Source organism: Limanda limanda, chromosome 11 (genome assembly GCF_963576545.1).
Source record: "Limanda limanda chromosome 11, fLimLim1.1, whole genome shotgun sequence".
Lineage (NCBI taxonomy): Eukaryota > Metazoa > Chordata > Actinopteri > Pleuronectiformes > Pleuronectidae > Limanda > Limanda limanda.
In genome coordinates this window covers 2,841,765-2,867,257 of record NC_083646.1, presented here as the reverse complement: position 1 = coordinate 2,867,257, position 25,493 = coordinate 2,841,765, and the positions used below count along the sequence as shown (strand labels likewise).

The 25,493-nt window shown below is 42.9% G+C and overlaps 1 protein-coding gene across 1 annotated transcript in view; it reads left to right on the top strand.

Annotated features, from left to right (window-relative positions):
- agmo (alkylglycerol monooxygenase) overlaps positions 1 to 22,556 on the top strand; it is a 46,916-nt gene extending 24,360 nt beyond the window's left edge. Inside the window, exons 7-13 of the mRNA XM_061081172.1 lie at positions 65 to 130; positions 1,138 to 1,217; positions 1,579 to 1,713; positions 4,183 to 4,299; positions 7,131 to 7,213; positions 8,356 to 8,461; positions 21,661 to 22,556. Of these exons, the coding sequence (XP_060937155.1) occupies positions 65 to 130; positions 1,138 to 1,217; positions 1,579 to 1,713; positions 4,183 to 4,299; positions 7,131 to 7,213; positions 8,356 to 8,461; positions 21,661 to 21,741 (668 nt within the window). The 3' untranslated portion in view covers positions 21,742 to 22,556. The remainder of the gene's footprint in view (positions 1 to 64; positions 131 to 1,137; positions 1,218 to 1,578; positions 1,714 to 4,182; positions 4,300 to 7,130; positions 7,214 to 8,355; positions 8,462 to 21,660) is intronic.
- Positions 22,557 to 25,493: the final 2,937 nt, after the last annotated feature.

Below are 25,493 nucleotides of genomic sequence, written 5' to 3'. Positions count from 1 at the left end.
TCCAAGGATTTCTGTGTTTATTATAACGTCTGTGGTTTAACCTCCTTAACATGTCTCTCAACAGGGAGGAACATTTACTGTATCGACAAGAACTACGGAGGAATTCTGATCGTGTGGGACAGATTGTTCGGTAAGAAAGATTCCGTAATTATGACCGTTAAAATATTTTGTGCGAGGATAAATATGTTAGGTAGTGACTGTCGGATCAGTACGGAAATGATTGAAACCGCAATACCTGCACCAGACAGAAGGGGTCAGTCAATACCAAAGTCTCACATACAAACTCTTAAATTTCCTTTGTTTAACATAGACTGTATATAAATGACTGTCCCCTGGTGGTTGGCTGGAGTATTGGTCAGAAACCCGGCCTCCTCCATGTTAGTGAATTGGACTAAAAGTCAAATGAATCTTTGATTTGCCTTTATTTGTTGCCATGGTAATTGACTGTCACATTAGATTTAGCCGTTGAACTGGTGAGTGCAGAACTTCTAAGGCTGTGAGAAGTTATAGGTTCATATAGAATCTGCTCTGGTGTCTGTGAGGACTTCCCTCTCATTACTCGCTATTTAATGGAAACCAAAAGTTGTGGTATCACCATTTATTACTTCGACATGAAGGGAAACAGTGACTCTGTAAACTGCAGGTTTGCCTGGAGCTTGTTTTTACCCGACTCAGCTATTTTGGCCTGTGAGAAGTAACAGACTGAATTTGAGGTTAACTTTAACCTAAGACATTTATTTTAGCTCAGTAGCTAAAAAACTGTTTTAAGAGTTTGATCCTTGGATCTCAAAGGTTTTTACTTTAAAGTTTTGGATTGTTTTCATAAGTTTGAGGTTTTGATGCCCTCACTGAAGTTTGGTAAATCTCCTTTTAAAATCTAAAGTGCCTGATAAAACCTTTAAGCGTTGTTCTGAAAAACCACAAAACTCCACAAGCTTTATTTCTGAAGCAGATAAGAGACTTACAATTAAAACAACTCAAGAGCTTAAACCTTTGGCTTTTATTGTAAACCTCTGTAGTTCCGTAAAAATAGGGACAGTGCACCGACTATATAACTGGATGTGTGCACTGAACAATTATGTATTTATTCATGTAATTTAGTTTTTCAAAATGTAAATCTCTACGTGTTCTCTGCAGGTACCTTTGCTGCAGAGGAGGAGAAGCCGGTGTACGGCCTGGTGTTCCCCATCAAAACATTTGAAATCCTCTACGTTCAGGTGAGTCAGTCGCTGGCCGCCGGCCGGGCCTCGGCGTGTAAACACTTCCAGTGGATGAGACGTGAGCTCATGTTTCCCTTGTTGGCTGAGTTGGCCGTGTTGTAACCATAACATTATCACTCCACTCCAAACACGCTGCCCGGCTGAGGTGGAGGACGCCAATGAAACCAAACGGCGAGGAGCTGGATGTTGTGATTGTGTTCGCTGCTTCTCGCCGCTGGCAGAGCCGAGCGTGAAGGACGTCCTGTCCAATCAGAGCAGAAACGGGATTGATTGTCACACTTATGGCTTCGTTAGCACTGATCAGCTCCATGTAGCATTTGATTGTGAGTTGTTTTTTTCTTCTTTTCCTCTCTTGTAGTTGCATTACTACTCCTATTTGTGGAACGTGTCCAAAACGTACAGAAGCATCAGCCACAAGCTGTCCACCTTCATCATGGGTCCGAGCTGGAAACCTGGGAAATCTCGTCTGGGAGACTACGAGGACAATCCCGAGGTCGGTAAAAACCTTCCTTTGTTTTGAAGGAAGAAAACTTTCATAATAAAGTCCTCAGGCGTGTTTACCCGTCACGTGACGCATTGTAAACACGGGATTTTTATTAGTTTAGATTTTCCTCTTTTTTAAAAGGTCCAGACACTCACAGTGACTCAGTGTTGGTTTCAAGTGGTTTTGTGTTTTTTTCCTCCTATCTGCCGCCTTGTTAAAGATCTAATATGCAACAGCTCTTGATTAAAATGTCTAATAACCACACGACCTTTGTTATTTATTCTGTTTTGTGTTTACATTATACAAAAGGTTCAAACCCAGAGAAATCAACAAGGTAACAGTAGATTTTCATTGTCAATGTTGGTGAAGACAACAACTCTTAACGTCAATTGGACAATCCCGAGGTCGGTGAACGTTCCTTTGTTCTGCGTGGTCGCTCCTGAAGCAAACTTTCATAATAAAGTCTTCAGGCGTGTTTACCCGTCACGTGACGCTCTGTAAACACGGGACTCGATGACGCAGAGCATTCCTCCTCCAAGGATTCGCATATTCTACACGTTTTACAAGGAACTGCCACATCAAATATGAAGCTGTAAAGCCTTTTGTAGGGAGAACACAAAAAGTTAATTTTCACCGTCTTTTAAATGCAGTCTGCGGGATTAAAACCGCATGCAGTGTGTGTGTGTGTGTGTCTGTGTGTGTCTGTGTGTGTGTGTGTGTGAGTCTGTGTGTGTGTGTGTGTGTGTGTGTGTGCAGAGAGAAACACAGGCTCCAGTTGAACTCTCCGGTGGTTAGCTTTGAAATAACGCTGATGGTGTCACATATTTCGCTCGTTCGGGCTTCACACTTAGAAAAAAGAGAAAGAAAACTTTAACTCTAACCCTTTTGCCTTTGTGATTAAATTGGCCCCTTAAACCCAGTGGGGTGGGGTGGTGGGGGGTGATTCTAAACACGGCCCCGAGCTCTGGGATCTGAACTGAAATATCTTGAAAGGGCTTCATGTAGACGTCTGCTCGGTGAGGGAGAGAGAGAGAGAGGAAGCAAAGCGAGAGGGAGTGAAAGGAGGAGAGAGGGTTGAACGTGTTTCAGCTCCGTGAGATTAAGCAGAGCAGCCGGCTGGAATACCTACAGGGCCGGGGATCGGGGGGGGGGACCCACATGTGGTGGTTTTGGATCCTCAGAATCCTGGGAAACCCCCAGAACGAAACACAGGAATCTGCGATTTGGCCAGTTTCTCTCTTTTCTGTTTCTCGATTCCCAAAAGAGTTCGGCCAGTTTCAACACGAAGCCCCGAGGCCTAATCAGTTATCGAAGGAGGAGAACAAATGAGTCAGGGAGCTCGAACAGAGAGACTCATATGTTCCTCCGTGTTCGGGGGGGAAACCGCTACACACACAATAAATCCTGGACGACTTTGTAGATGGAACACAACAAGATAATTTGCACCAGGGTTTTTAGAAGTGGGAAAAGGTCGTAAGACAAATTTGAGGCTGTTCTGGCTTCAGCACTTGGCCGACAACGTTTCTGTCCGTGATTTTTATTAGTTTAGATTTTCCTCTTTTTTTTTAAAAGGTCCAGACACTCACAGTGACTCAGGGCTGGTTTCAAGTGGTTTTGTGTTTTTTTTCCTCATATCTGCCGCCTTGTTAAAGATCTAATATGCAACAGCTCTTCATTAAAATGTCTAATAACTAGGGCTGGGCAAGTTAACTCGTTTCAATCGAGTTAACTCAAGTGATGAGTTAACTGGATTAATTATTTTATCTCGCATTAACTCAGGTTTGATTATTTATTGTTTTATTGTGAAAGTCAGGCTTTTATTTTGTGAAAGTCTGTTGCTGACTGCTGCAGAACAGGAAAAAAGAAAATAATTGGCGGATAAACAATCGAGTTAACTCATCACTTGAGTTAACTCGATTAAAACGAGTTAACTTGCCCAGCCCTACTAATAACCACACGACCTGTGTTATTTATTCTGTTTTGTATTTACATTATACAAAATGTTCAAATCCAGAGAAATCCACAAGATAACTGTAAATTTTCATTGTCAATGTTGGTGAAGACACAATGTCATCAAACGTCTTTTGATTATTAGTTTAATTCTGTAAATATAAAGATGAATGACACGATGTCTCCCTGAAATTGAAGCCAAAGCCTCTTGGTTGCCCCCTGGTGGCCGGCTGCAGTGTTTGTCATTAACCCTGCCTCCTCCATGTCTGTTAACGGGACATGGGTCAAACTTAAATAGATTTTTCCTTTAGATGTTTTAATGACAACTTTGATTTTAATTAGTTCTTTGATGCTATAAAACAGGGCGTCGTCCATCTTTATTATTTACACACTGTTCCTCTTCTCACTGCTCTGTTCTGTAAAGTCTTTAAACACGAAGTTTCTCTACACGTCATCCACAGAGAGAATCAGTCCAGAAAATTAAGGGATTAGGGGAATTAAAAACTTTATTTATTTTTCCTTGTGCAGGTAACTGGGAAGGAAGTTCCTCACAACCCGAGCTGGCCGCTGCTCCTGCAAGGTTACGTGGTCGTCCACTTCCTGCTCGTGCTGCGGAGCTACCACGACCTGTTTGAAAACAAGACGGTAAGAAAACTGAAAAAACGTGATCATGTTGACGTCTCTAATTCCCAATGAACTGAAGTCGCTGGTGACTCGAGTCTGCTCACACGCTGCCTCCATGTTTAGGCTTCTGTAATCCCCTCATGTAAAGTATGACAAGGTGGTCCGGGGGTCTTAATTTAAGGCTGCTTGTTTGTTTGCCAACATTATTTCACCCAATTATGCAGTTTGTTGTGGCGGCTCCACGCTCGGGCAGAGTCCTCTACTTAGCCGGCAGGAAAACGAGCAGTTCTGTCTCCCATCATGACAGAATGACGGATCGGCATTCCCCTTTAGAACAACCTTTGTCTATTATTTTCCACTCCGCGAGCCAGAGGACCCCCCGTTCCTCCTCCTCCTCCTCCGGACAGAAAGAGAGAGAGAGAGAGAAGCAGGTCTCCTCGGCAGTTATCTTTGGAAGGCGTTGTTCCCCAGGCATAGTTTTGGTTAGCCAAAAAAGCGCCGTCACGCCCAGACCCTTCAAACTCACCCAAATAAAAACGGCCTGTCTTTTTTTGTGATCACTACCTTCGTGGTGCTCCTTCAGTTGTGGTCCCCCACCCTACTCCTCTCACACACACACACACATTCACACGCACCTCCCTTCCAGGGTCGAGGGCTCCCCTCCCTCCTGGCGAATGGAACGCCAGCTGGTGGTCCGGCAGGGAACACAAACGCCTTAATTGTCGAGTCAACCGTTTCCCAACCCAAATAGCCTTCAGGATGCAGCAATCAGGACTTGGAGGGAAAATAACAAAGTGAGCTGTCCGGCCCGACAATAAATCACGTTGCCGTTTTTATATTTAAACCCACATGTTTTGCTATAGCCACTTATTTAGCTTGACAATTGATGATACGCTGCCGGACAGTTTATGGGCTTTGCGTTAATTCATGAAAACAAGGTTATTTCAAACAAGTGAGGCTACTCTTCAATTACATCATCAGCCGGGGGCCAACGTGTACGTTTTATTATAGGTTTCCTGAACGGTTTCTATTAGAGGCAGAGAGGGAAAATGACCAAGTGATGACTGCTCCTCTCAGAGCGACTTTACGTAAATGTTTTCATGTAGAAGAAGGACTTGAAGATATAAGATGCAATTTAAAGGCACAAAAAGCGACAAGAAACATAATTTAAACCACACCTGGACTCCTCGTTCCCATATTGACATAATAAATAAGATTATGTTGCTTATAGCTGCTCAGTTTAGTTGACAAGTGTCTGTCACCAAGGCTAATGAATCCTCGTAGACCTTAGAAGGAACCACTTGTTGCAGCCTTTGTTTCTCGGGGATTGAAGGACTCATCCAGGGAGCCTTCAAAAAAGATTGATGCGTCCCTTTAATTGGGACACATTAGAGGCAATTTCATACAAAGTTATAATAAAAAATGTTAGTAATCAGAAGTATAATCTGTGTGATGAAACATTGTGTTAACGTCCCGAACTTCAGCGTCTGTGAGTAATGAGTTAATCTGCTTTCGTCTCTGGGGACAAATAGAACAACACAATCAGAGCTGACACCAGATGTTTCACTTTCAGCAGCTCGACACTCGATCACTTTAAAAATTAACACATTTACAAAAAGCACAAATCACATCCCGTCCACTTGGTTCTGTAGAATGTAAACGTGACCACACGGACGGATCTGAGGAGGATTCTCTCCTCGGGCTCAGCGACTCGATCCCGTGGACCCCAGGGCGATTAATTATACAAATAAATAAAATAAATAAAGAGTATGGGACCGATCCTGTGTGTTCTGCTGAGCTTCTGCTCTTATTAACCACAGATAAGTTCACATAACCTTTGATACCAAAATAATTGTCCCTGCTTATTACACCTCGCGCTAAAAATAACTGTATCCGTAGCCTTTAAACCCGGATGGAATGACGGCTCAGCTTTAACAAACTTTGACAGTCTGGAAGCGTCTCTTTTTCCTTCAGCCCGATAAATGGATGGAGCCCAAAATCCCCCCCCCCCTCCCTCCCATCCCCAGTTTGAATCACGGAAAACATAATCATATCATCTTTCCCCTGTGAGGCCTCAGATAATACGCCCCTTATGGGGGTTTATGGATAACGACTCTTGGATAAACACTTTAAAAAAAAAAATATTGTTATATTGCATCCTGTTGATGGGTTGATTTTGTGTTTTCTATATCGGGCCGGCCGGGTCCGTGTGGGAGCAGCCGGGGGAATTTGGCTGTTAGGTTCCGTATTGAGTGTCGGGGAAATGTAAACCCGAGCTGACGGCCCCCGGCCTCCTCAGGAGACCCCGGGGGTTCCAGCTGCTGCCCTCAGCCAAGGCCGGAGGTTAGAGAACACCAATTAGACCGTACATCACGTTGTGTACTTTGTGTGTTTGTCTGTTTGTGTGTGTGTGTGTGTGAGAGAGCTCGGGAACAACAAAAAAACCCAAGAAGCTCGGTGAGAATCTGCTCGGGATTTCTGCTCCGACGCTGGTTGTTTTGGCTCTGATCTCCAGCTATCGGGATTCAAACTGCTGTCTCCTCCGCTGTGGTCGAGTGTCGAGACCCATCTGGGACGATTAGAGCGTCTGCGTAAAGCAGGCGGCGGTGTGTGTGTGTGCGTATTCTGCTGCAGGATCCTGCAACTGCCAGGACACTTACTCTGAAGGTCAGGCGTGTTTGGGTTGGCAGCGGCAGGTAAACAGTCAAACAGCGGTTTACGAGCGCTCTCCCAGTCAGGTCTCCTGTGAGCGAAACCCAACCAGCCACGATATTGATTTAAGCTTTAGATTCTAATGTGTTTTTTCCCCCCGTCCACATTTCTCATGGCGTCCGACTGCGCCTGGGTTGTAGATGCTGTCCCAGCTGAGCGTCCTGGGGATGACCAGCTACATCCTGCTCACCCTCACCGCCCTGGGCTTCCTCATGGACCAGAGGTACGGACTCTTCTTCAGGGGTCGACTGGGATGGAAGCATGGGACACATTGTTTACATTTCAGTGGGAAATGATGAGGAAGGAAGAGTCTGGATTTGGAATTAGGAGAAAAGATAAATCTGGAGGTTTCAATGTGGCTGTAAAGACAGAAATTAACAAAACCATACCTCTGCTAATACTGATTAATAATGAAAATTATTCAATCAATGGAAAATTACAGCTTTGATACTGAAATTGATTGTGAACAAAATTGCGAAATATTGACCTGCACCAGCAGCTGTGAGGATTTACTGCAACATCACATTTTTAATTTAAGTGATTTTGACAACAATAGAAACTTTATTATATTTAAATTATTGTCATTTACAGGATTAAACAGCTTATAGTTTATGAAAAGCACGTAATCTAACTATTTCCCTTTTTATTTTATTGATCAGTTGAACTTTCATGCAACTTATACTAATGCAACCTCACGAGCCAAAACGGTTAGATCAGAAGTCCAGGAAGTCCAAGTCCAGACGTGGATCATTGACACAGGCCAATTTATCACATTATATAACATTAATATTAGTATTATGACATTAGTTGCAAAGCATTAGATTCTTTTGATACCAGATTATTTCGGCAGACAGGTGGAAAGTCCATAAGGACGGAGTCGGGTTTCTGTGACGTGACTATCGTGAAATCAGCTTTTAACAAAAAGAAAAAAAAACACCCACAGCTGGAATTACAACAGAAGTTTGACTGAATTCTTTCAGAGACGTTTCTTTATTTTCCTTCATCACTTGAGTTCACAGCTTGGATTGAATGTTGGACGTTAATGAGCTGGAGTCTGTCTCCTCTTCGTCTCCGAACCGAGCTGATGAAACTCTAAACTAAACATCTAATAACAACTGGAGAAGTTTGTTCACTTCAACACATCATCACTGATGTCGACCTCCTGATAAATAAACCTTGAATCCTTTCAAACTCAATCAACTCTGGATGTTGAGGCGACTCCAATTTAAGAAAAACGTGATTATTCCTGTTACATCATAAAAGTGAAATCCGAGGTGAAGGTCGATTAAGGTCAAGATGTCGGATGTGAAATGTCCCCGAGTCTCAGGGACGTGTCTCTCATCGCTGTCTCTTCCTCCTCCTCAGGCCGAAGGCGGCTGTCCTGGAGATGCTGCGCTGTGTCGTCATGGTAACGATGCAGAGGTATGGATACCTGGCGCCGCTGCTGCCGTCGCTGGCCGTGCCCACAGAGGTAAGACGACCGGGGGGGTTTCAGCGTTACACAATATTAAATATCTATTTTCACATATGCAGTCTTTTATCCTCGGGTAAACAGAACTTATGAACTTCTCCAGTGGTAAAGTTTTGAAATATTCCTGATGGACTCATAACATCCAGACATGAATATGAAGTTTGTGGTCCCACAGTTGAAATGGACATAACTCGCGGTCATGAGATGTCTTCAAACCCGTAATAATGATCCCAGCACATCATCATCATCATCATCGCTCTTCATCACTTTGCTCCAATGTCACAGAAATCGTACAAGTTCAAATTCCCTGTTTTTCTATCTCTGACCACTTCCTGTCTCTCGTGGACGATTCAGTTCAGGGTCAGAGGTCAAAACCAAAACCCAAAAACGATCCGGGTCCGTTCAGGTATCTGAGCTGGAGCCTGTGATCGTCTCTCACCGTCTTCAGAACCGTTCCCGAAGAGGTTTAATAATTTCTGCTGCAGCTTAACGACATAAAGTGGAAATTGCTCGTTCATTTGGTTTTAACACTGGAGTTTGGCGTCGGGCCGGCCGCCGTCCATCAGCTTCCTGTTCGCCGTGAAGGCGGGAAAAAACTGTTTGTGTCCAGAAAACACGTCAAACCACAGACTGTGAATTAAGGTGGACGACATGACATGAAAACCCCGCCTCCTCCATGTTAGCGCTTGAGACATGGACATTGTTGGTAGATTTTTCTCATATGGTCGCCTTTACTTTAGTTTTTTTTATCACACTTAGGAGGAAGATAGATAGATAGAAAGATAGATTGATAGATTGATAGATAGATAGATAGATAGATAGATAGATAGATAGATAGATAGATAGATAGATAGATAGATAGATAGATAGATAGATAGATTGATAGATAGATAGATAGATAGATAGATAGATAGATAGATAGATAGATAGATAGATAGATAGATAGATAGATAGATAGATAGATAGATAGATAGATAGATAGATAGATAGATAGATAGATAGATAGATAGATAGATAGATAGATAGATAGATAGAAGATTACTTTATTCATCCCCGAAGGGAAATTAAGTCGTCATAGCAGCCGGTATATTTGAATACAATAAAATACAATACAATAGAATAAAATAAAAAATATTGAGGTAGAAAGAATAAAAACAGAAACACAAGATAAATAGGTAGATAAGGTGCAGTGGCAAGATGATGGTGAAAGTACTGATGATATGATGGTAATGTTATTGTTAGACAGTATATAAAAATAGAACAGTATATATAGTTTATAATATAACACAATATATATTTATATATGATAGTAATTATACCAATATAATAGCAGTATATAGTAATAATGGCAGCAACAGTATATATAATAATAATAGTAATTATAATAATAATAATAATATGTACACATGTATAAATATGTGTATATAGACTTATATATACAAAGAATATACAAACAGAAAGAGGAAAGCTGCTTTCAGACATGCATGGAACTTGGGTCTAAATGAGAAGATCAGTTCTCGATAGTGGGATGAAAATCTTTATTTATATCGTCTAAGACCTTGTTAGCCTGCAAGTTGTTCATGTAGCATGTAGAGTGTGTTCGGTGTGTGTGTGTGGTTGTGTGTTGTGTGGTCTGCTTTGTGTGTGTGTGTGCAGTATGTGCGAGCCGGGTGTTAAGTCCAGCCCTGCAGCTCTGTGTGATCTACGAGTCCAGATGCGTTTGCCCAATTGACCATAAAATTGGCGTTCCTTTCTGTCTCTGGCAGCCCGACTGTAGATGGCGGCTGACCTCTCATTACGTTCCCTACCTCAACCCCCCCCACCCCACGCCACCCCTCTCTCCACCCGCCCGCCGCCGCCGCTGCTCGCCATCCCAGCCAGTGTGAACGAGAGCAACACCTCTGGAACCAATTAGCTCCGTCTGCTGCTAACCGGCGCTGGCTGATGTGATTTGCACGTGAACGCTAAATCTCCACATCTGTTCTCTCAGGTGCTCAGAAGACAATCGAAGGGTTTCCCTCCTTTTTCCTCTTTTTCTCACCGTAAAAAAACCCCCGAAAATAAAACTGAATGAATTACAATATTTGAAAGGCCTCGTCTGGAGTGAAGTGCAGGTCCAGTCAGCTTCACAGCCGGTGGGAGAGGTTTGATTTATGCTGCTCGTGCTGCGCGGCCGTGTCACTCTGACAGCACGCCGGGTTTTACGAACTCGTTTCCTTTAAAGCGGATCATTAGGCCTCATTTCAAGTCGCAGTCCATCAGACTGAGGCCGAATAAATGTCGCTGCTCGCAGGTGGCGCTCGTTGAGAAACGTCTCACGATTGGACTTGAAATGGTTCCTGACATATTTGTGCCCTTTGTTCAGAACTACACCCCCCCGCCCCATACCCCTTCAAGGTACTTTAATGATATACGGCTCTGACGCGTGAGGTGAGCGGGCGTGCTCTGAAGTCGGGCCAATCAATTAACAGTCCCTTGAAATGGAGGAGGAGGGGGAAACTCACATTTAATTGTATTCAGGCTCATGCGGCCGTACAGTTGGGTAAAGGGGGGGGGTTGTGGGGGGAGGGGGGGGACTACAAAAAAGAAAACTACAAAAACGAGGTGGGTCTGTGGTCCTTGGAACCCAGTGGTGTGATATACTGCGCCCTTAAAGCTCTCAGTGGTATTTATAGTGGCTCTGGAGATTTCCCTTGTAAAGCTGCAGGCTTGACCTGTAAACCAGGGCCGCCTCTCTCTCTCTCTCTCTCTCTCTCTCTCTCTCTACCAGCCGCCCACTCGCTCGCCCCAAAACCCCAACGTCTGCTCGGCTCGCATGAAGGCATCGCCGCGGCAACAGTGTGTGTGTGTGTGTGTCTGTGTGTGTGTTGGGTGTGTAGCTGAGGAGACGTGTTTGTGTGTGTTTGCTGTCGGTCAATATGAAGATTTTTATCTGTCTCCACCTTCTGTTTAACTTCTGATTAGAAAACAAGGAGATTGATTATATATCAGCAACTTTTTGGGATGTGTCACATTAAGTTGCTCTTTTGTTCATGACCCTTTGGCCTCAGGTTATTTGAGTTGTGAGTTTTTATTTCATGATTTAACATTATAAGTGTCTTTCACACGATGAGGCTGTTTTCACTCCTGAATATTCTGGTTATTATTTTCTAGATTCATTGTTTGGGCTGTTGAATATTATGTAAATATTAAATTGCTTTAGGAGTTTAGCAGTTGTCTGAGTTTTTTGCTCAAAGTGACGTCTTCTATGTAAAGTGCCTTGAGAGAATGTATATTATGATTTGTTGCTGTACAAATACAATTGAATTGAAATGAATATCAGATTATACATAAAGCAGTGAAGGCCTCTCTGCTTGAAAAAGGTACATTTTCTTCTTCAATTTAGATTTTTTTTTTTTTTTACCATAATGGTATTAAAGTTTATTTTTTTGGGTATGAAAACATTTATTTTAAAGAATAAGGAATTCAAAATAGCTGTGCATTTATGTTTATTTTCTTACTTCCACTTCTATATATTGGTCTATACTTTCTTTTTATTCTAACTTGATGGATAAACTGTGAAATATAACAACATGTTGGGAATCTTTGCCAATTTAAATATTCCCATTTCAAAAGTCAACGACTTCAAAATAATAGAATCTACCATCACGGCATTTATGTGAAATCAGCACCTTTCTGAAAACCTGCCAACAGAGTTTAATCTCAGTCTCACGTCTGTTGCACCTGATTGTTTTATAATGTCTGGTGTTCCACCCTCTATTCTATTTGTGTGTCCACACGCACAGTGTTTCACTGAGGGAGCGTCGGGGGGGCCACTTGTGAAGTTTGGACTGCAGTGATGTAACATGGTTTGTATAAGTGTTCGGGCCCCTGGTTTTGCCCGAAGGCAAAAAGGGAAACATGCAGCAGTGCTGAGCGTAGACGCTGGATTTCTGAGAGTAATTGAGAAGTGATTTTTTGTTTAAATGCCGCTGAAGTTCCAGTAATTTCAGAGGAGAGCTCATAAAAATACACCTGTCTTTGCCGGGAGCCATTTGGGATTTTGAAGGAAGCGTTTGGGCTGAAATTCAGTTGTTTTGAAAGAGTTTAGCTGTCAGGTTTTATTTTTAATAGCTTTAGTTCAGTGTACTGTTAGGATCAAGGTAACAATGTTAGATTTAAAGGGACAATACGCTTATTTGCATTCTGGTAGAGATCTGGATGAGAGTGTTGGAAGTTGCTGCATTAGCAGGAAACGTAGCATTGGAGTCAGCGCTGATGCTGGTACAGGAAAATCTCTAACGCTAAGCTAAGTGGCTGCAGGCGGTAGATTTATATTTTCAGAAAATAAGAGCAATATTAATCTCCCCCCAGAAAGCAAATAAAGGTAATTCCCATGTGTTTGAAACTACCTGCTGGCTTTGCATCAGAACCACATTAGATCTACAGAAGTGTCCCAGCTCAGACAAAAATGTTACTTTAGTGTCTCCATGTTGGTTTCACTGTTGTTGTTAAATAGTGAAATCTGAACAATAGATTATATTAAAAAGATGCCCTTCACGTTTAGATGTCAGCAGCTCCGAGAAGACTGAGACGTTTAAGTCTGACACCGGAGCGGCACATCTAAATCTACGTAATCCGCTTGAATCCAAAAATCTTAAACGAATCCATTTAAATTGTTTTCAGAGCTTCACTGGATTTTCCATCTTTTCATCTCCCTGCTGATTGTGTTTTCCAATCTCCCAAGAGCCGCCCGGGTCTGCCAGACTTTAAAGGGAAAGACAAACGCTGCTCAGGCCAGAAAGAGGAGGTCAGAACAATATTATGAAGTTCATGTCAAAAACAAAAGGCTCCCCAGCTCGCCACAAAGTGGTTTCTCCCCCCCAGCTGTTATCTGAAGGTGTCGCTTCCACTCGCCCAGATCTCAGGTGCGCGAGGTCAGCGGCCCTCTCTCTCTCTTCTTGCTTCTCTCTCTCTCTCTGTGGAGCAGGAATGTGTGGTAGCCAGCGGCAGGCCTGAGGTTAACGGGACCGTGTGGAGCTGTGGAAAAACTCTGCGAGCATGACATCACCCGAGAGCTCGCGGGAATGGAAAAGAAAAAAGGAAATCTCCTCCCATGGAGAAAATGGAGGGATTTGAAAAGAGGAGCGCTGGGTAGGAGTGTTCCGTCGGAGTAAACAGCCGGGCGGTACACAGTGTGAAATATTATCACTCAACGTGCAGGGGATCGTGCCCGTCAGAGAGTAACCGCTTGGTTTATGTTGTCAAACCACTTGCCAGGTAAAGCTGAAGGAAATCCAACAGCAATCGGCCCTTTGGGGGATTTCTCTCCGTGTTTAGTTTGGCTTCACCGGGTTCGTGTCTGTGGCCGGAGTCGACTTTCTTTTTGAATTTGTCTTCCTATTTGTGCTTTAATTCATGGGTGAAATACAACAGTCGTCCAGTTTATGATGCAACCTCGGAGCCAAGACGTGAACCTGAGTGAACCTGATGATTTCTGCTGCTCTGTTCTTCCTCCTCCTGCTCCTCCTCCTCCTCCTCCTCCTCCTCCTCCTCCTCCTCCTCCTCCTCCTCCTCCTGATCTCACAGAACTGTAAAGCCAATTTCCAAAGACGTCTGCTCGCAAATTCAAGTATAAATAAGTCAATGATTTTTTGAATGCAGAATCTATCAGTGGAGCCGCAGCATATTAATTCAGCGATCCTTCTTCCAGTGCGAGCTTTCATCACTCGGCTCTCGGCTTATTAATCTCCTTCTCTTCACGGCGCTCTCCGGCTCACTGGCTCACCATCGCACGTCTCGTATTGTAGTAAAAAGAACATTCTTCACGGCCCCTTTTTCACAATAGCCTCAGTTTCCTGCCAAAAGTGAGCTGGAAAAAGTCTGGTGCTGCCAGGATCCACGAGCCGCAGGAGGTTCCAGCTCTGGACGCACTTCAGATCTAACGTTGCAGCGTCGGGAATCGACACGGTCACACAAAGACTGAACGACAATAATATTATCCCTCACGTCCAATTACGTGTAATGAGAAGGTCGACGGTTGAATGTTTTTTTCAGGAGACGCATCAGTCCAACTTTCTAGACCCTGATATGAAACGTAAACTTAAAAGACAAGTATTTAACCCTGTCTCCTCCATGTTAGTAAATGGGACATGCATGGGCGGAATATGAAAGTCAGAGTCCTGGTTAAATACGTTTTTCTTGGGGATGGTTCTTGTAATTTTTTCTAGTTTGTATCTAAATGACTGAATCATCATTTCCAAACTTCTTAGACTACAACGTCTGGACGGGCAGCAGATATTTCAGATTTCTCAGTTTTAGGGGCTCAAAGTAATGTGGGTGTCATGTTAAAAGTAGCAGAGGTGATGTGTTTTAGAACTAAAACATTCTAGTGTGGATGTGGCCTGAATTTCAGAAGCACTAAGAGGTCAGGTCAGTGCTATGCAAGACAAATACTGTCCATCTACCTTTTTAAAAGCAGAAACAGGATTTAAGATATATCAGGAAGATAGAACTGGATTGGGTTATTTTTCTTTTGACACTTTGACGTAGAGCTCCTGAAGACATTTAATAAATGTACTAAACCACATTTTGAAGGCCCGCTGCCCTCTTTTGGTGGCCGTCCCTGCAGACTCTGTTCTGTATCAGTAGACGATCCCAGTGATGTGAAGCTGACTGGCATTAGGACCCAGCGTCTCACAGACTGAAACATCTCCTGCTGACTCGCTCTCCTGTTAATTATTGATCGCTCTGATGATTTCCTCGACCCGATAACTTTCTCTTTCACCTCCGTCCAAAACTCAGCGACAAACATATTTGTGCAGCACAAACAGAGGCCTGAAGTCCCCCCCCCCCCTCCCGTGCAAGAGAAACTGGCTGTTCCGGCTTTCTTCCTTTACCGCGGCTGTTCAAAGCGCCTGCTGTTGATTTGTCAGCTGCAGTTTTTTAAAGGAGACATATGCTGCTCATATTCAGCTTCAGGTGTTTTTGAATTGAAAAGTATTTTAAATTCTCTTAATGTTCAGAAAACATATCACTGTCCTCATCCTGTCCATCGCTGCAGCTCCTCTGTTCAGCCTCTGTCTCAAACACTTGGGTTTAGCTCCTGTCTCTTTAAGGCCCCCCCCTCTTTGGGCTTTTTACCTTTGCAGAACTTTTACTGACACAAACTAGGATGTCACTCAGAGACAGTTTATCTCCATCAAAACATCGAGAATCCCTGGATTGGCCCCCTTAAATTGAATATAGCTTCAGCTCAATCTCACTGACAAACATGTTGATTTGTCAGCTGCAGTTTTTGAAGGAGACACATTCTGCTCATATTCAGCTTCAGGTGTTTTTGATCGAAATGCTATAATTTACCTGGTGAAGACAACAATCTATGGAACACATTAGAGGAAGGAAAAGCTGAAAAAGCTTCATGTGTCTCCTGCATAGTCGGGTGTATACAAAACAAATAGTTGCATCTGCAGAGGAGATGTCATCAAGGTCAGTCCGTAGACCACGAGTCATGTGACTCCGTGAAGACTCTGTCCTGACCGTCTGACATTTTGAGTTCAGGTGCACAAGCGTCCCAAAAAAAATCCTGAACCTCCCAAAGGCCTTGAACTGATCCTCAAGTCGTCTCTACCTTGTCGTTGTGAGTTACCTGCTGTGAAGCTTCTATCGGACCTGACGGCTCCAGAACTCCTCCTCCCTCTGTGAGCCTGTGACTCCCCCCTCCCCCCCCCCGGACCTGCTCTTTACAGGGACAGACCCTCTCCCTGCTCAGGTCCCGACCCGACGGTTGGAACAGAGATGTTTTCTTTTCTGACGCAGCAAGTTGAGCTGATGAATCTTATTTTTAGAAATCGTTAGGTTTTAGTTTTTTTGCCCTATGGCCTTTTTCAGCCTCGCACTTTTTTCGACCAGCTCTGCAGGTCGACTCATTATATCTGTGGCGAATGTTCGTGAGTTGACCAGATTTTTACATTTAAATGTCTCTGACAAATAAACTTCCGACACCTTGAACCAAGCTGGCAGAGATGAGACGTGTTTCTGTTTGTTTAGCTGATTACAGCTGCACCATTTGTGTTGCATTACCCACAAATTGGCCACGTTGATTACTCGCCTCTTTGGACCTTCCTACCCAGAATGCCACACATGTGGCAGGAACGCGGAATGGCTTCGAGAGCCGTTGGCTTCAATCTGCAGTCGGAATGTTTTTATAAATATCCCGGGATGGATGAAAGGAGTCTGGGTAAAGATCGGTCCTTACGGGTCCTCGGAGACTCGTTCATCTGCTCTGAGAAGTCCCACTGAACTAATCCACCACGGAACCAGACATTTTCTCTTTGCTCCAAAGGGTTTGATTTTATGGCAGTGAATGTGACTTCCTGTCCTCTCCTCCCTCCAAAATGTGGGCCAGCTAGTGGCTCCTAACCCACAGGTCGGCCGCTGCAGCCACCCGGAGACGTGTGGTTAATGATTCTTCTTCAGGCCGAGGTGGAGCCGAGCTGCTGGGGTCGGACGTGGAATCGAACAGATACGAAAGTAGTTCCTCTCAGGCGTGCGTCTCGTGTTTTCAATGAGGTGTAAGAGTCTGGATGAGTCGTCGTTGACCTTTCGACCCTCGAGCAGACGCATGGTGAACGAGAACAAATCCCAGATGTGAAACAGAAAAACCTCTAAACACCTGTATTTTTCTAAATTTGCATTTAATCACTTGGAGTTCTGCAGCAACTGTGTATGTGTGTGTTTTGTGTGTGTGTGTGTGTGTATGTGTGTGTGTGTGTGTGTGTGTGTGTGGGAGTGTGATGGTGATATTTCTCATGGCTGTGCTGCAGAGCAGGCATTAAACTCGCTCTCTTGTGGGACGTTAACCTGCTCAGCGTATCCTTCCTGAGTCGGCTCAGACTGCCCGAGCTCAGAGACTGTATATCTGCTCGTAATGAACAGACAGGAAGTCCTCTCTGGTGTGTGTGTGTGTGTGTGTGTTTGTGTTGTGTGTGTGTGTGTGTGTGGAGGGTACATGTTTCTACACACATGTGCAGGCGGAGGCGAACACTGCTGCACATGTGTTCAGATACGGACTTCATTTGTTTCTACAAGAAGATTTAAAGTGTAATATCTACATAGACTTTGCATGTGTGTCGGTGTACGTGCACATTTGTCTAATTGACTCATCGGGTATAAGTTGTGTATTTCACATTGTCCTCTTTCCTCCTCTGTTGGAAGTTAGTCTGATTCTTTAACGGAATAAAACCAAATCCAAAGAGCGAGAGTTCAGGCTGCGTATAAAGACTCGAGCTCAGGATCGAACAGAATCTACAGACACTTTCCACCAGTTTCTAAACGTCCAGATGCAGCAGCTTCCACCCACTCGTCTCCTCACTGCAGCCAGGTTATAGGACTGAAAGGCTCGGAGTTATTTTCCGACACAGCTCAGGCCAGGTCCGGTCCGGTGGACTGTGGGGGGGGGGGGGGCTCTGGAAACATCCCATTACAGGTCATATATCACACGTCCGACAGCAGCCGCTCTGCCGTGTTTTCGTTTCAATCACGAGTGCAGCTGGAGCGGCTCGGACGTGTTAACCCACTGGAGGCTGGAGGACAGTCACCGGGGGGGTTCGAGCCCGGGAGCTCCGTGCTACGTATCCATCAGCCACACCTGACACGACCCTGGTTAATGTAGGGTCTGATCACTCTGGCTCTCAAGGTCATAGCAGATCGTTGTTTTGCATACAAGCTGCAGAGGGATGATATTTTCATGTTTTACTTTGGACCATAAACCTAATTCATGTCAGGCTGCGATTAACATGATGTTTCCTCCATCGTGAGACACATGAAGCAGCAGGTACCTGCTCATTGGAAGCTGGTGGGGGGGGGTGTCTGCATGTCATGACCCAAAATGGGGAACTCGATATAAGCATAAGCAAGTGTGTTCATGTGGCTCTTAATAATCAACGTGAAATCATCATATTGGGTCAAAGATTGGCTTTAAATGTTGATTAATTTGGGGAATTCAGATCGCATTTGATATGTAACTGGATACAAAACCTGGAACTTCTTTAATCCATAATCTGGTTTGCTAGACAGTTTTTTATTGGTGGTGCAGGAAGGATATACTGTTTATCCATATAGATCAGTTTTAACATCGTGAACCTCTGTTAACCTCTAATAAGGACATTTGAGTTTTACAGCCTTATTACTGACTTATCACAAAAAGTGTGGATGGATGAAAACACAGAAAGAGTTTATCCTCTACAGTACATTTCACTTTAATGCACTGTCCTGAATCACCACTTTAAGACATTATTGACTCGGCTTGTCTGACTCAGACCTGGACTGTAAATCCAGATGGACGAGTTGTCTCCACTTCCTCCAGACAGGAAGTCCAAATGTCCCGTATACCAACGCTGACATCTCAGTCTGATGCCGATACACACACTCGACCAATCGCTAGTTATTCTCAGTTGTAAATATCAATCACTATGAAATTCAGAGGATAAACAAGATCTTTATGGTTCATCCTCTGAGGAGCCGGCATATGATCCAATAGATGTTTTTTAGATACGTAAACAATTCTGGATAACAGTGTGGCTATAGCGAATTGATCCACTTTGTGAAGTAAAATCAGAAATTGGATTCTAGAAAAACCTCCACTTTATTGAACCAGACTTGAAACAGCCAGGATTCTGTATTTCTGAGAAGCTCTTGAGCAAGGCACTAGCTGTTGACCTCATCTGCTTCAGTGGAGCTGGAGAAAAACAAAACAAGCCTCAGCTTCTTTCGTGTAAATAAAACCCGACAAAGACACAGAGAGAAAACTGGAGAAACCACAGGTTTGTGGCTTTCTGTATTACTACCCTTTAACCAAGTACTTTCTGCCCCAAAACAAAGTGAGTGTGAGCTGATCTGCTGAGATCTCCACTTTGGGAGCCGCTGCCGTCTGGACGCCGTGCTTATTTTGTAGACGATCAAACCCGCTTCCTTCCACTGTGTAATCTGTCCCACATGGATTTCCTCCCGAGTCCTTTCAATGGAAACGCAGAGGGGCAAACCAGGAGAAATGGAAACGCCGAAAACATAGGTGCCCTCAACATGCGGCTTCGATAGAAACCTGGAGCGTGTTCCAGTGAAATGTGATTTGTGAGGTTCTGCCAAGGCGGCGCTCGGCGCTCGATCCCAATCCGTCTCCGAGGTGGACGCCATGTTGTTCTCTAATCCTCCATCTGTCTTTCCTTCAGGGAATTTGGACCTTGTAAGCCATCATGTTTAAATTGTATTAAGTGGACTTATGCGAGACAAGAGGGTTGTGAAACGACTTCATCCGGAACCTTTTGCTGGAATTCAAACGTCAATACAATTTTAATTTGAGGGTTTTATACGTGATTCCTCCGGAGAGACACGGCACTGCCCACAGGATCTGAGGAACCTGCTGGAAGAGTTAGAATAAAAACATCTAGAGGATCTGAAAAACTCATCGCGTGGCCTCAGTATCTGCTGGATCCATAAATACAGTTTATCTGTCAGTTTATCTTGTATTTTTATAAGTTTCTTTACCCAGTTACTGTTAGTTTGTCAAGTTGTTTTATTCACTTTTTCTCCTCATAGTGGAAATATTCAAAAGAAGTTTATTGCAAATCAATCAGAAATGATCCCTGTATTTATGCTTTACTCTATATATACTCTATATCTGATTTATTTAAAAAGAAAAGTTTTTTCCTCCAAACATTATTATTGATAAATATAGAAAAAGGTAAAAGGAATTAAATCACTGAAAATCCTTGATAAATGTTTTGATAATCTTTTAATGTACGGGATCAGGAAGTCATTGCTGTTCATTATTATTTGACATATCTTAATATGTAAATATTTTAAAGCTTCATATCTTTACTTGTGTTACTTAAATGTGGTGGAAGAAGTACTCAGATACTTAACTTGAGCAGATGCTGTACCACTTACTTGTCAACTTTCTAAATATTGTACTGTTTTCTAATCATCTTAATCAATTTTACTTCTTAATGTATGAAAATCAGTCGTTCTTTATAAAATCATCAGTTTTTCATGTATAGGATTTTAAAAGTAAGTGAGTACTACCACAATTACTACACCTGCAAAGTAAACGTAGTGGAGTAAAAGTATAAAGAAGCATGAAATAGTAGTACAAGTACAAGTATCCTGTACTTAAGTAATACTTATTTACAGTGCACACTGGACTGAATACAGATTTATGATGTGATTTACTTCTCCTCTTCGCTTTATGAATTATACCGGCTTGTTTTGTAAACAGAGAGAGAGAGAGAGAGAGAGCGAGAGAGAGGTTACCTCTCTCTCTCTCTCCCCCTCCTCTCTCTCTCTCTCTCTCTCCCCCTCTCTCTCTCTCTCTCTCTCCCCCTCCTCTCTCTCTCCCTCTATCCCTCTCCCTCCCTCTCTCTCTCCCCCTCCTCTCTCTCTCTCTCCCTCTCTCTCTCTCTCTCCCCCTCCTCTCCCTCCCTCTCTCTCTCTCTCGCTCTCGGAGGAAAACAGCTGCCCACTCCAGGAGGAAACATTACTTTTCTTTCCCATCAGGCCCCTCTCTCTCTCTCTCTCTCTCTCTCTCTCTCTCTCTCTCTCTCTCTCTCTCTCTCTCTCTCTCTCTCTCTATCTCTCTATCTCTCTCTCTCTCTCTCTCTCTCTCTCTCTCTCTCTCTCTCTCTGCCTGTGATGGACAGCGAGCTGGTTTTGGCTGGAGTTGCGATGTAGGATGCAGTTTATGGGCCAGAACGCAGCGGGGGGGGTGGGTGGATGGGTGGGGGGGGAGCTGTTTCTGTTACTCTCTCTGAATAGCCGGGTCCCCTATGGCGGCGACCTCTCTGACCCCCCCCCCCCCTCCATCTGGGGAGAAGACCTGCTCCGTAACCTCCGATTCCACTTTCTACATCGTCTTTCTTTATATCACATCGCAGCTTTAGTTCACTCAGGCCAGATCATGTATTACGTTTGTTATTATATATAATAATCATAATAATAATAATAACTTTATTTATATAGCACATTTTAAATGCAATAGGCAATATGTACATGTATAAGCTGATGACACTCTTTATTCAGTTAGTGTCCTAATTCTGAGTCTCTATAAAGTTTTACATTATGTTAAATCTGATATTAATTTTCTGTCTCTCTCTCTCTCCCCCTCTCTCCCCCCTCTCTCTCTCCCTCTCTCTCTCTCTCTCTCTCTCTCTCTCTCTGTTGTCCAGGCCTTTGTCTCCCTCTCTCTGCTGTACTGGGTACTGCAGAGCGTCTCGCAGCTTCACAGCCTCAGGAAGAAAATCAACTGAACTCGATGTGACTGATGGATTCGTCACGTGTTTCCAATCAGTGGCGTCCATCAACTTTCTAATGGAGAATATATATTGCAGAGTTTATGTTTAATTATCACTAATGAACTAACTTTAAATTAAACCATGTGACATAATAAACACATAACTTAATCATTTTCTTTTCTAGTTTGGAATTAAATAGTTATATTACTAATAATAAGAACTAATCTATTGAGCTGTTTACTCTGAGCCACTGTGAACAGAACCACTTTCAGCTTTATCTATACAACAGACTTTATACCTCTTCACGTTGATGCCTTTTAATTTCACTGTTCTCCTGCAATATTACACAACACTGTACAGTTTATATGTGTTCGCATCTAAGAAGCAATAAAACCGTCGTCACTTCCAGCTTCATCCGTCTCCATATTTGACTTTCCTTAAAACTCAGGGCAGAGAATATTAAAAAATATGGAGCTGTGGAGGTTGTGCAGTGAGATGTTTTTCCTCCTGCAGCCTCCAGATCTTGTGTGGGAGCAGCGAACTGTCCTCAGCAGATGGTGCTGTTGTTATTACCCTTGTCCTTATCATTTAAATCAGCATATTTCTGTCAAGCTGCACATCTGCACCTCACTGGATCTGGAGACTAAAGACTTGAGCTTCTCACATCTATAGAAAACATCGAGAAACAGAGTCTGAGATCAAAGAATGAACTGATTGTAAGTTTAGGTGTTTGAACAAAGAAAATTGTGTGTTTTTTTCTTCCACTATAAAATTACTGTAAAGTTGGACAAGCTGTATGAAGTATCAATAAAAAGATATCTTAACATATATACATGTGTGTGTTTAATATGTATATACATGCACACACTGTAAATGTCAATGAGTATGATATTAATCAATATATGCTACAATAATATACTCGTACATACGTATATATGTACATGTGGATCTATATAGATGTATTTCTATACCAACAACGATCACATTCCAAGATATGTAAATGAAATAAGGTGAAAACCTCCAATGATGTACAGTTACACAACATTCAGTGTAAATCTGTTTGTGTGTGACATCGTGAGATTAATAATATGAATCAGTGTGACATTGTGTAACGTTAATTATGATGATATCTGCTCACATCTGTTGTGTGTGTGTGTGGAAAAGGGCGAAGGAGCAGAAGCAGGTGTGAATGTTAATGATGCGTCAGATTAGCAGCTCCACAGATGGCGTCGTGTGCAGGAGCGTTCACGGTGATTCAGAGGAACAACAACGAGTGAGAGTATCAGACAGATGCAGATAACAGCTGTGGCATCTGGATATACAGTACAAGATATAAAGATCTATAATATTCAAATTTCCACAATGCAGCCCAAAGTTCATCGTTTCTTACTGTTGCTATAATCTTAAATAACGTGGTTCTTCTTCTTCTTATTTAAGCTGGTGATGATTGAAACTCTGAAAGTTTTTAAAGAGATCTCTAGAGAAACTTAAAGAGCATTTGATCATGGCCGCAGGTTCGAACCTGGAATTGTGCTGTTAGGCAACGCCGCTGTTCCACCGTGGCGTCTGGGTTAAGTTGATAAAAATGATTGAATTACTGTTATAGAACCTGTTATGAGTTTTAATGAACACAGATTATTCAGTGACTGGTTTCAGCTGTTTGAGCATCATGTGATCACCAGTAGCAGACTGGGAATCAGAGAATCTACGAGAGGAAACAATTGTGGACGCCCGATGTTGTTTCTTTGATTTTATTATCGTGCTCTATTACTTTCCTCGGTGTCAGCGCTCTCTGCTGTATGAGCCGATTTGAAATTGTGCTTCTGCCGTAACGCGGTGCTTCCACTGATTAACGTGACAGTGATTAGACAGTTAACACGGTTTCGGGCTCGTTAATGTTCAATCTATTTCTATAAACCATTTGTAGACGAGGAGAGAGAATGGAAGAGGAGCAGCGGGACTTGTTTTTCACGAGGCCCTGTGGAGTTTCATCTGATTCCTCATGACCTGCACCGAGGAGGTTATGTTTTCACCTCGGTCTGCTTGTTCGGTTGGTGGATGTTTGTTTGTTTTTTGCAGGATAACTTAAAAACTACTAAATGGATTTCTGCCAAACTTGGTAGAAGAATGTAAGATGGGGCAAGAATGATCCAAATGCATTTTGGTGCCGATCCAGATCAGGGGGTAGATCAGATTTTCACTTTCTTTAACATTGAGGAAAAAGGACGTTTTTTGGACATAATCACAGATTTCTCAGGAAACAATTCACGGATCTTGATTTCAGAAATCTGGCTTATGTAGCAGACAGATGTATGAGTGTTGGAATCCTTCTAAAAATCTGGATTTCTTGCAGATTTTCAGCTGCTTTAGGATCTGGACGAAGGCTAGTATCCATTAAACTTTATCCCTTTCTTTAATATCAGGCCCTTGGCAGATAGACGCTCTCTACTCGGAGCCATTCTAGTTTCCAATGTCTTCAGATTTAGTGCAGAAATAAAAGCAGATTTAAACCATAAAGCCTTTAACTCTCTTGACTCCAGACGTTAAAAACAAGAAGATGATGAATATAACCGTGACCCTGTTAGAGTCTGAGAATCTTCTCCAGGCAGCCTCGGCTCCCTCTGCTCCTCGGCAGTTTTAATGATCTGTTGTGTTATTGAAGTTTCCCACCGAGACAACGAGATGAGAATCTTGACGTATTGATCGCGGAGGAGAAGGATGTGGCCTTTACCTGTACATGAAATCCTACTACTAAGTGGTGAGAGAACGCCCCCCCGGGGTCTCGCTTAATGGAACGAGGGAAATGTCGCTCAAGACGGACGATCGATCACGCTGTCAATAACAATTGGATCTTGATGTAATTTAGAAGAAGAAGGAAAAGGGAGCAGGAACAAGCTTTTTAAAACCAACCTCTGAATAACCCAACTGACGCCAGTAGATTCCCAGACTCGTTTAATGAAGTTATAAATATCAGCTTATCGGTTTAATCAGAAAATATATCCTGTGCTACTGTGGTTATATTACAATTTAATATCGTAGTGCATATTTATCCTCTGAATGTGAGTCTGTCTGTGTTTATTGCTTTTTTATTTTTCTGGATTGTTAAGCAAAAAGCACTGAACCAATTTTCGTCTGTTATGAACACAAACTGCAAATAAAGTTAGATGACGTGTCTCTACTTCCTCCCATTCTCCGGGAATATAATGCAAAAATGTTCCAAATACAAATGAATGAATATGTGCTGTAGCGATCGAGGGGTGGAGTCACGGTGGCGAGGTCCCGCTCAACCAATCCTGGGTCGGTCTCAGCTGTCAATCATAACGTTTCACCTGGTTTTATCATCATCAAAAAACTGAAACCAAAAATCATAAGGAGCATGAAGACTTGAACATCTGTGTGAATATAACGACTTCAAGTTACAGACATCGTCCTAGTGGAAGAAATATGCTGCAATATCGTTTTTACATTTCTGTCAAATTCTAAGGAAATATTCTGTGGCTCTTGATGTAGAAAAATTCTTTTAATTTTAAAATATAATTCCAGACTTTGAACTCTGAAAATATGCAAACTCAAGTTATAATGTCTGAAAAACTAGAAAGACAGAAAGATAAACGAAGTGAGAACATAAATATTCACTCTTCCTCTTCTTCTTCACGTGGCCACCGGTTAAAGAACGAATATGAATGAATATGATCACATGTCAGTTCCATATCATCACAGCGCCTGAGTTCTCGTATGAATTTGTTCTCTTCACTGGGTCGAGGACA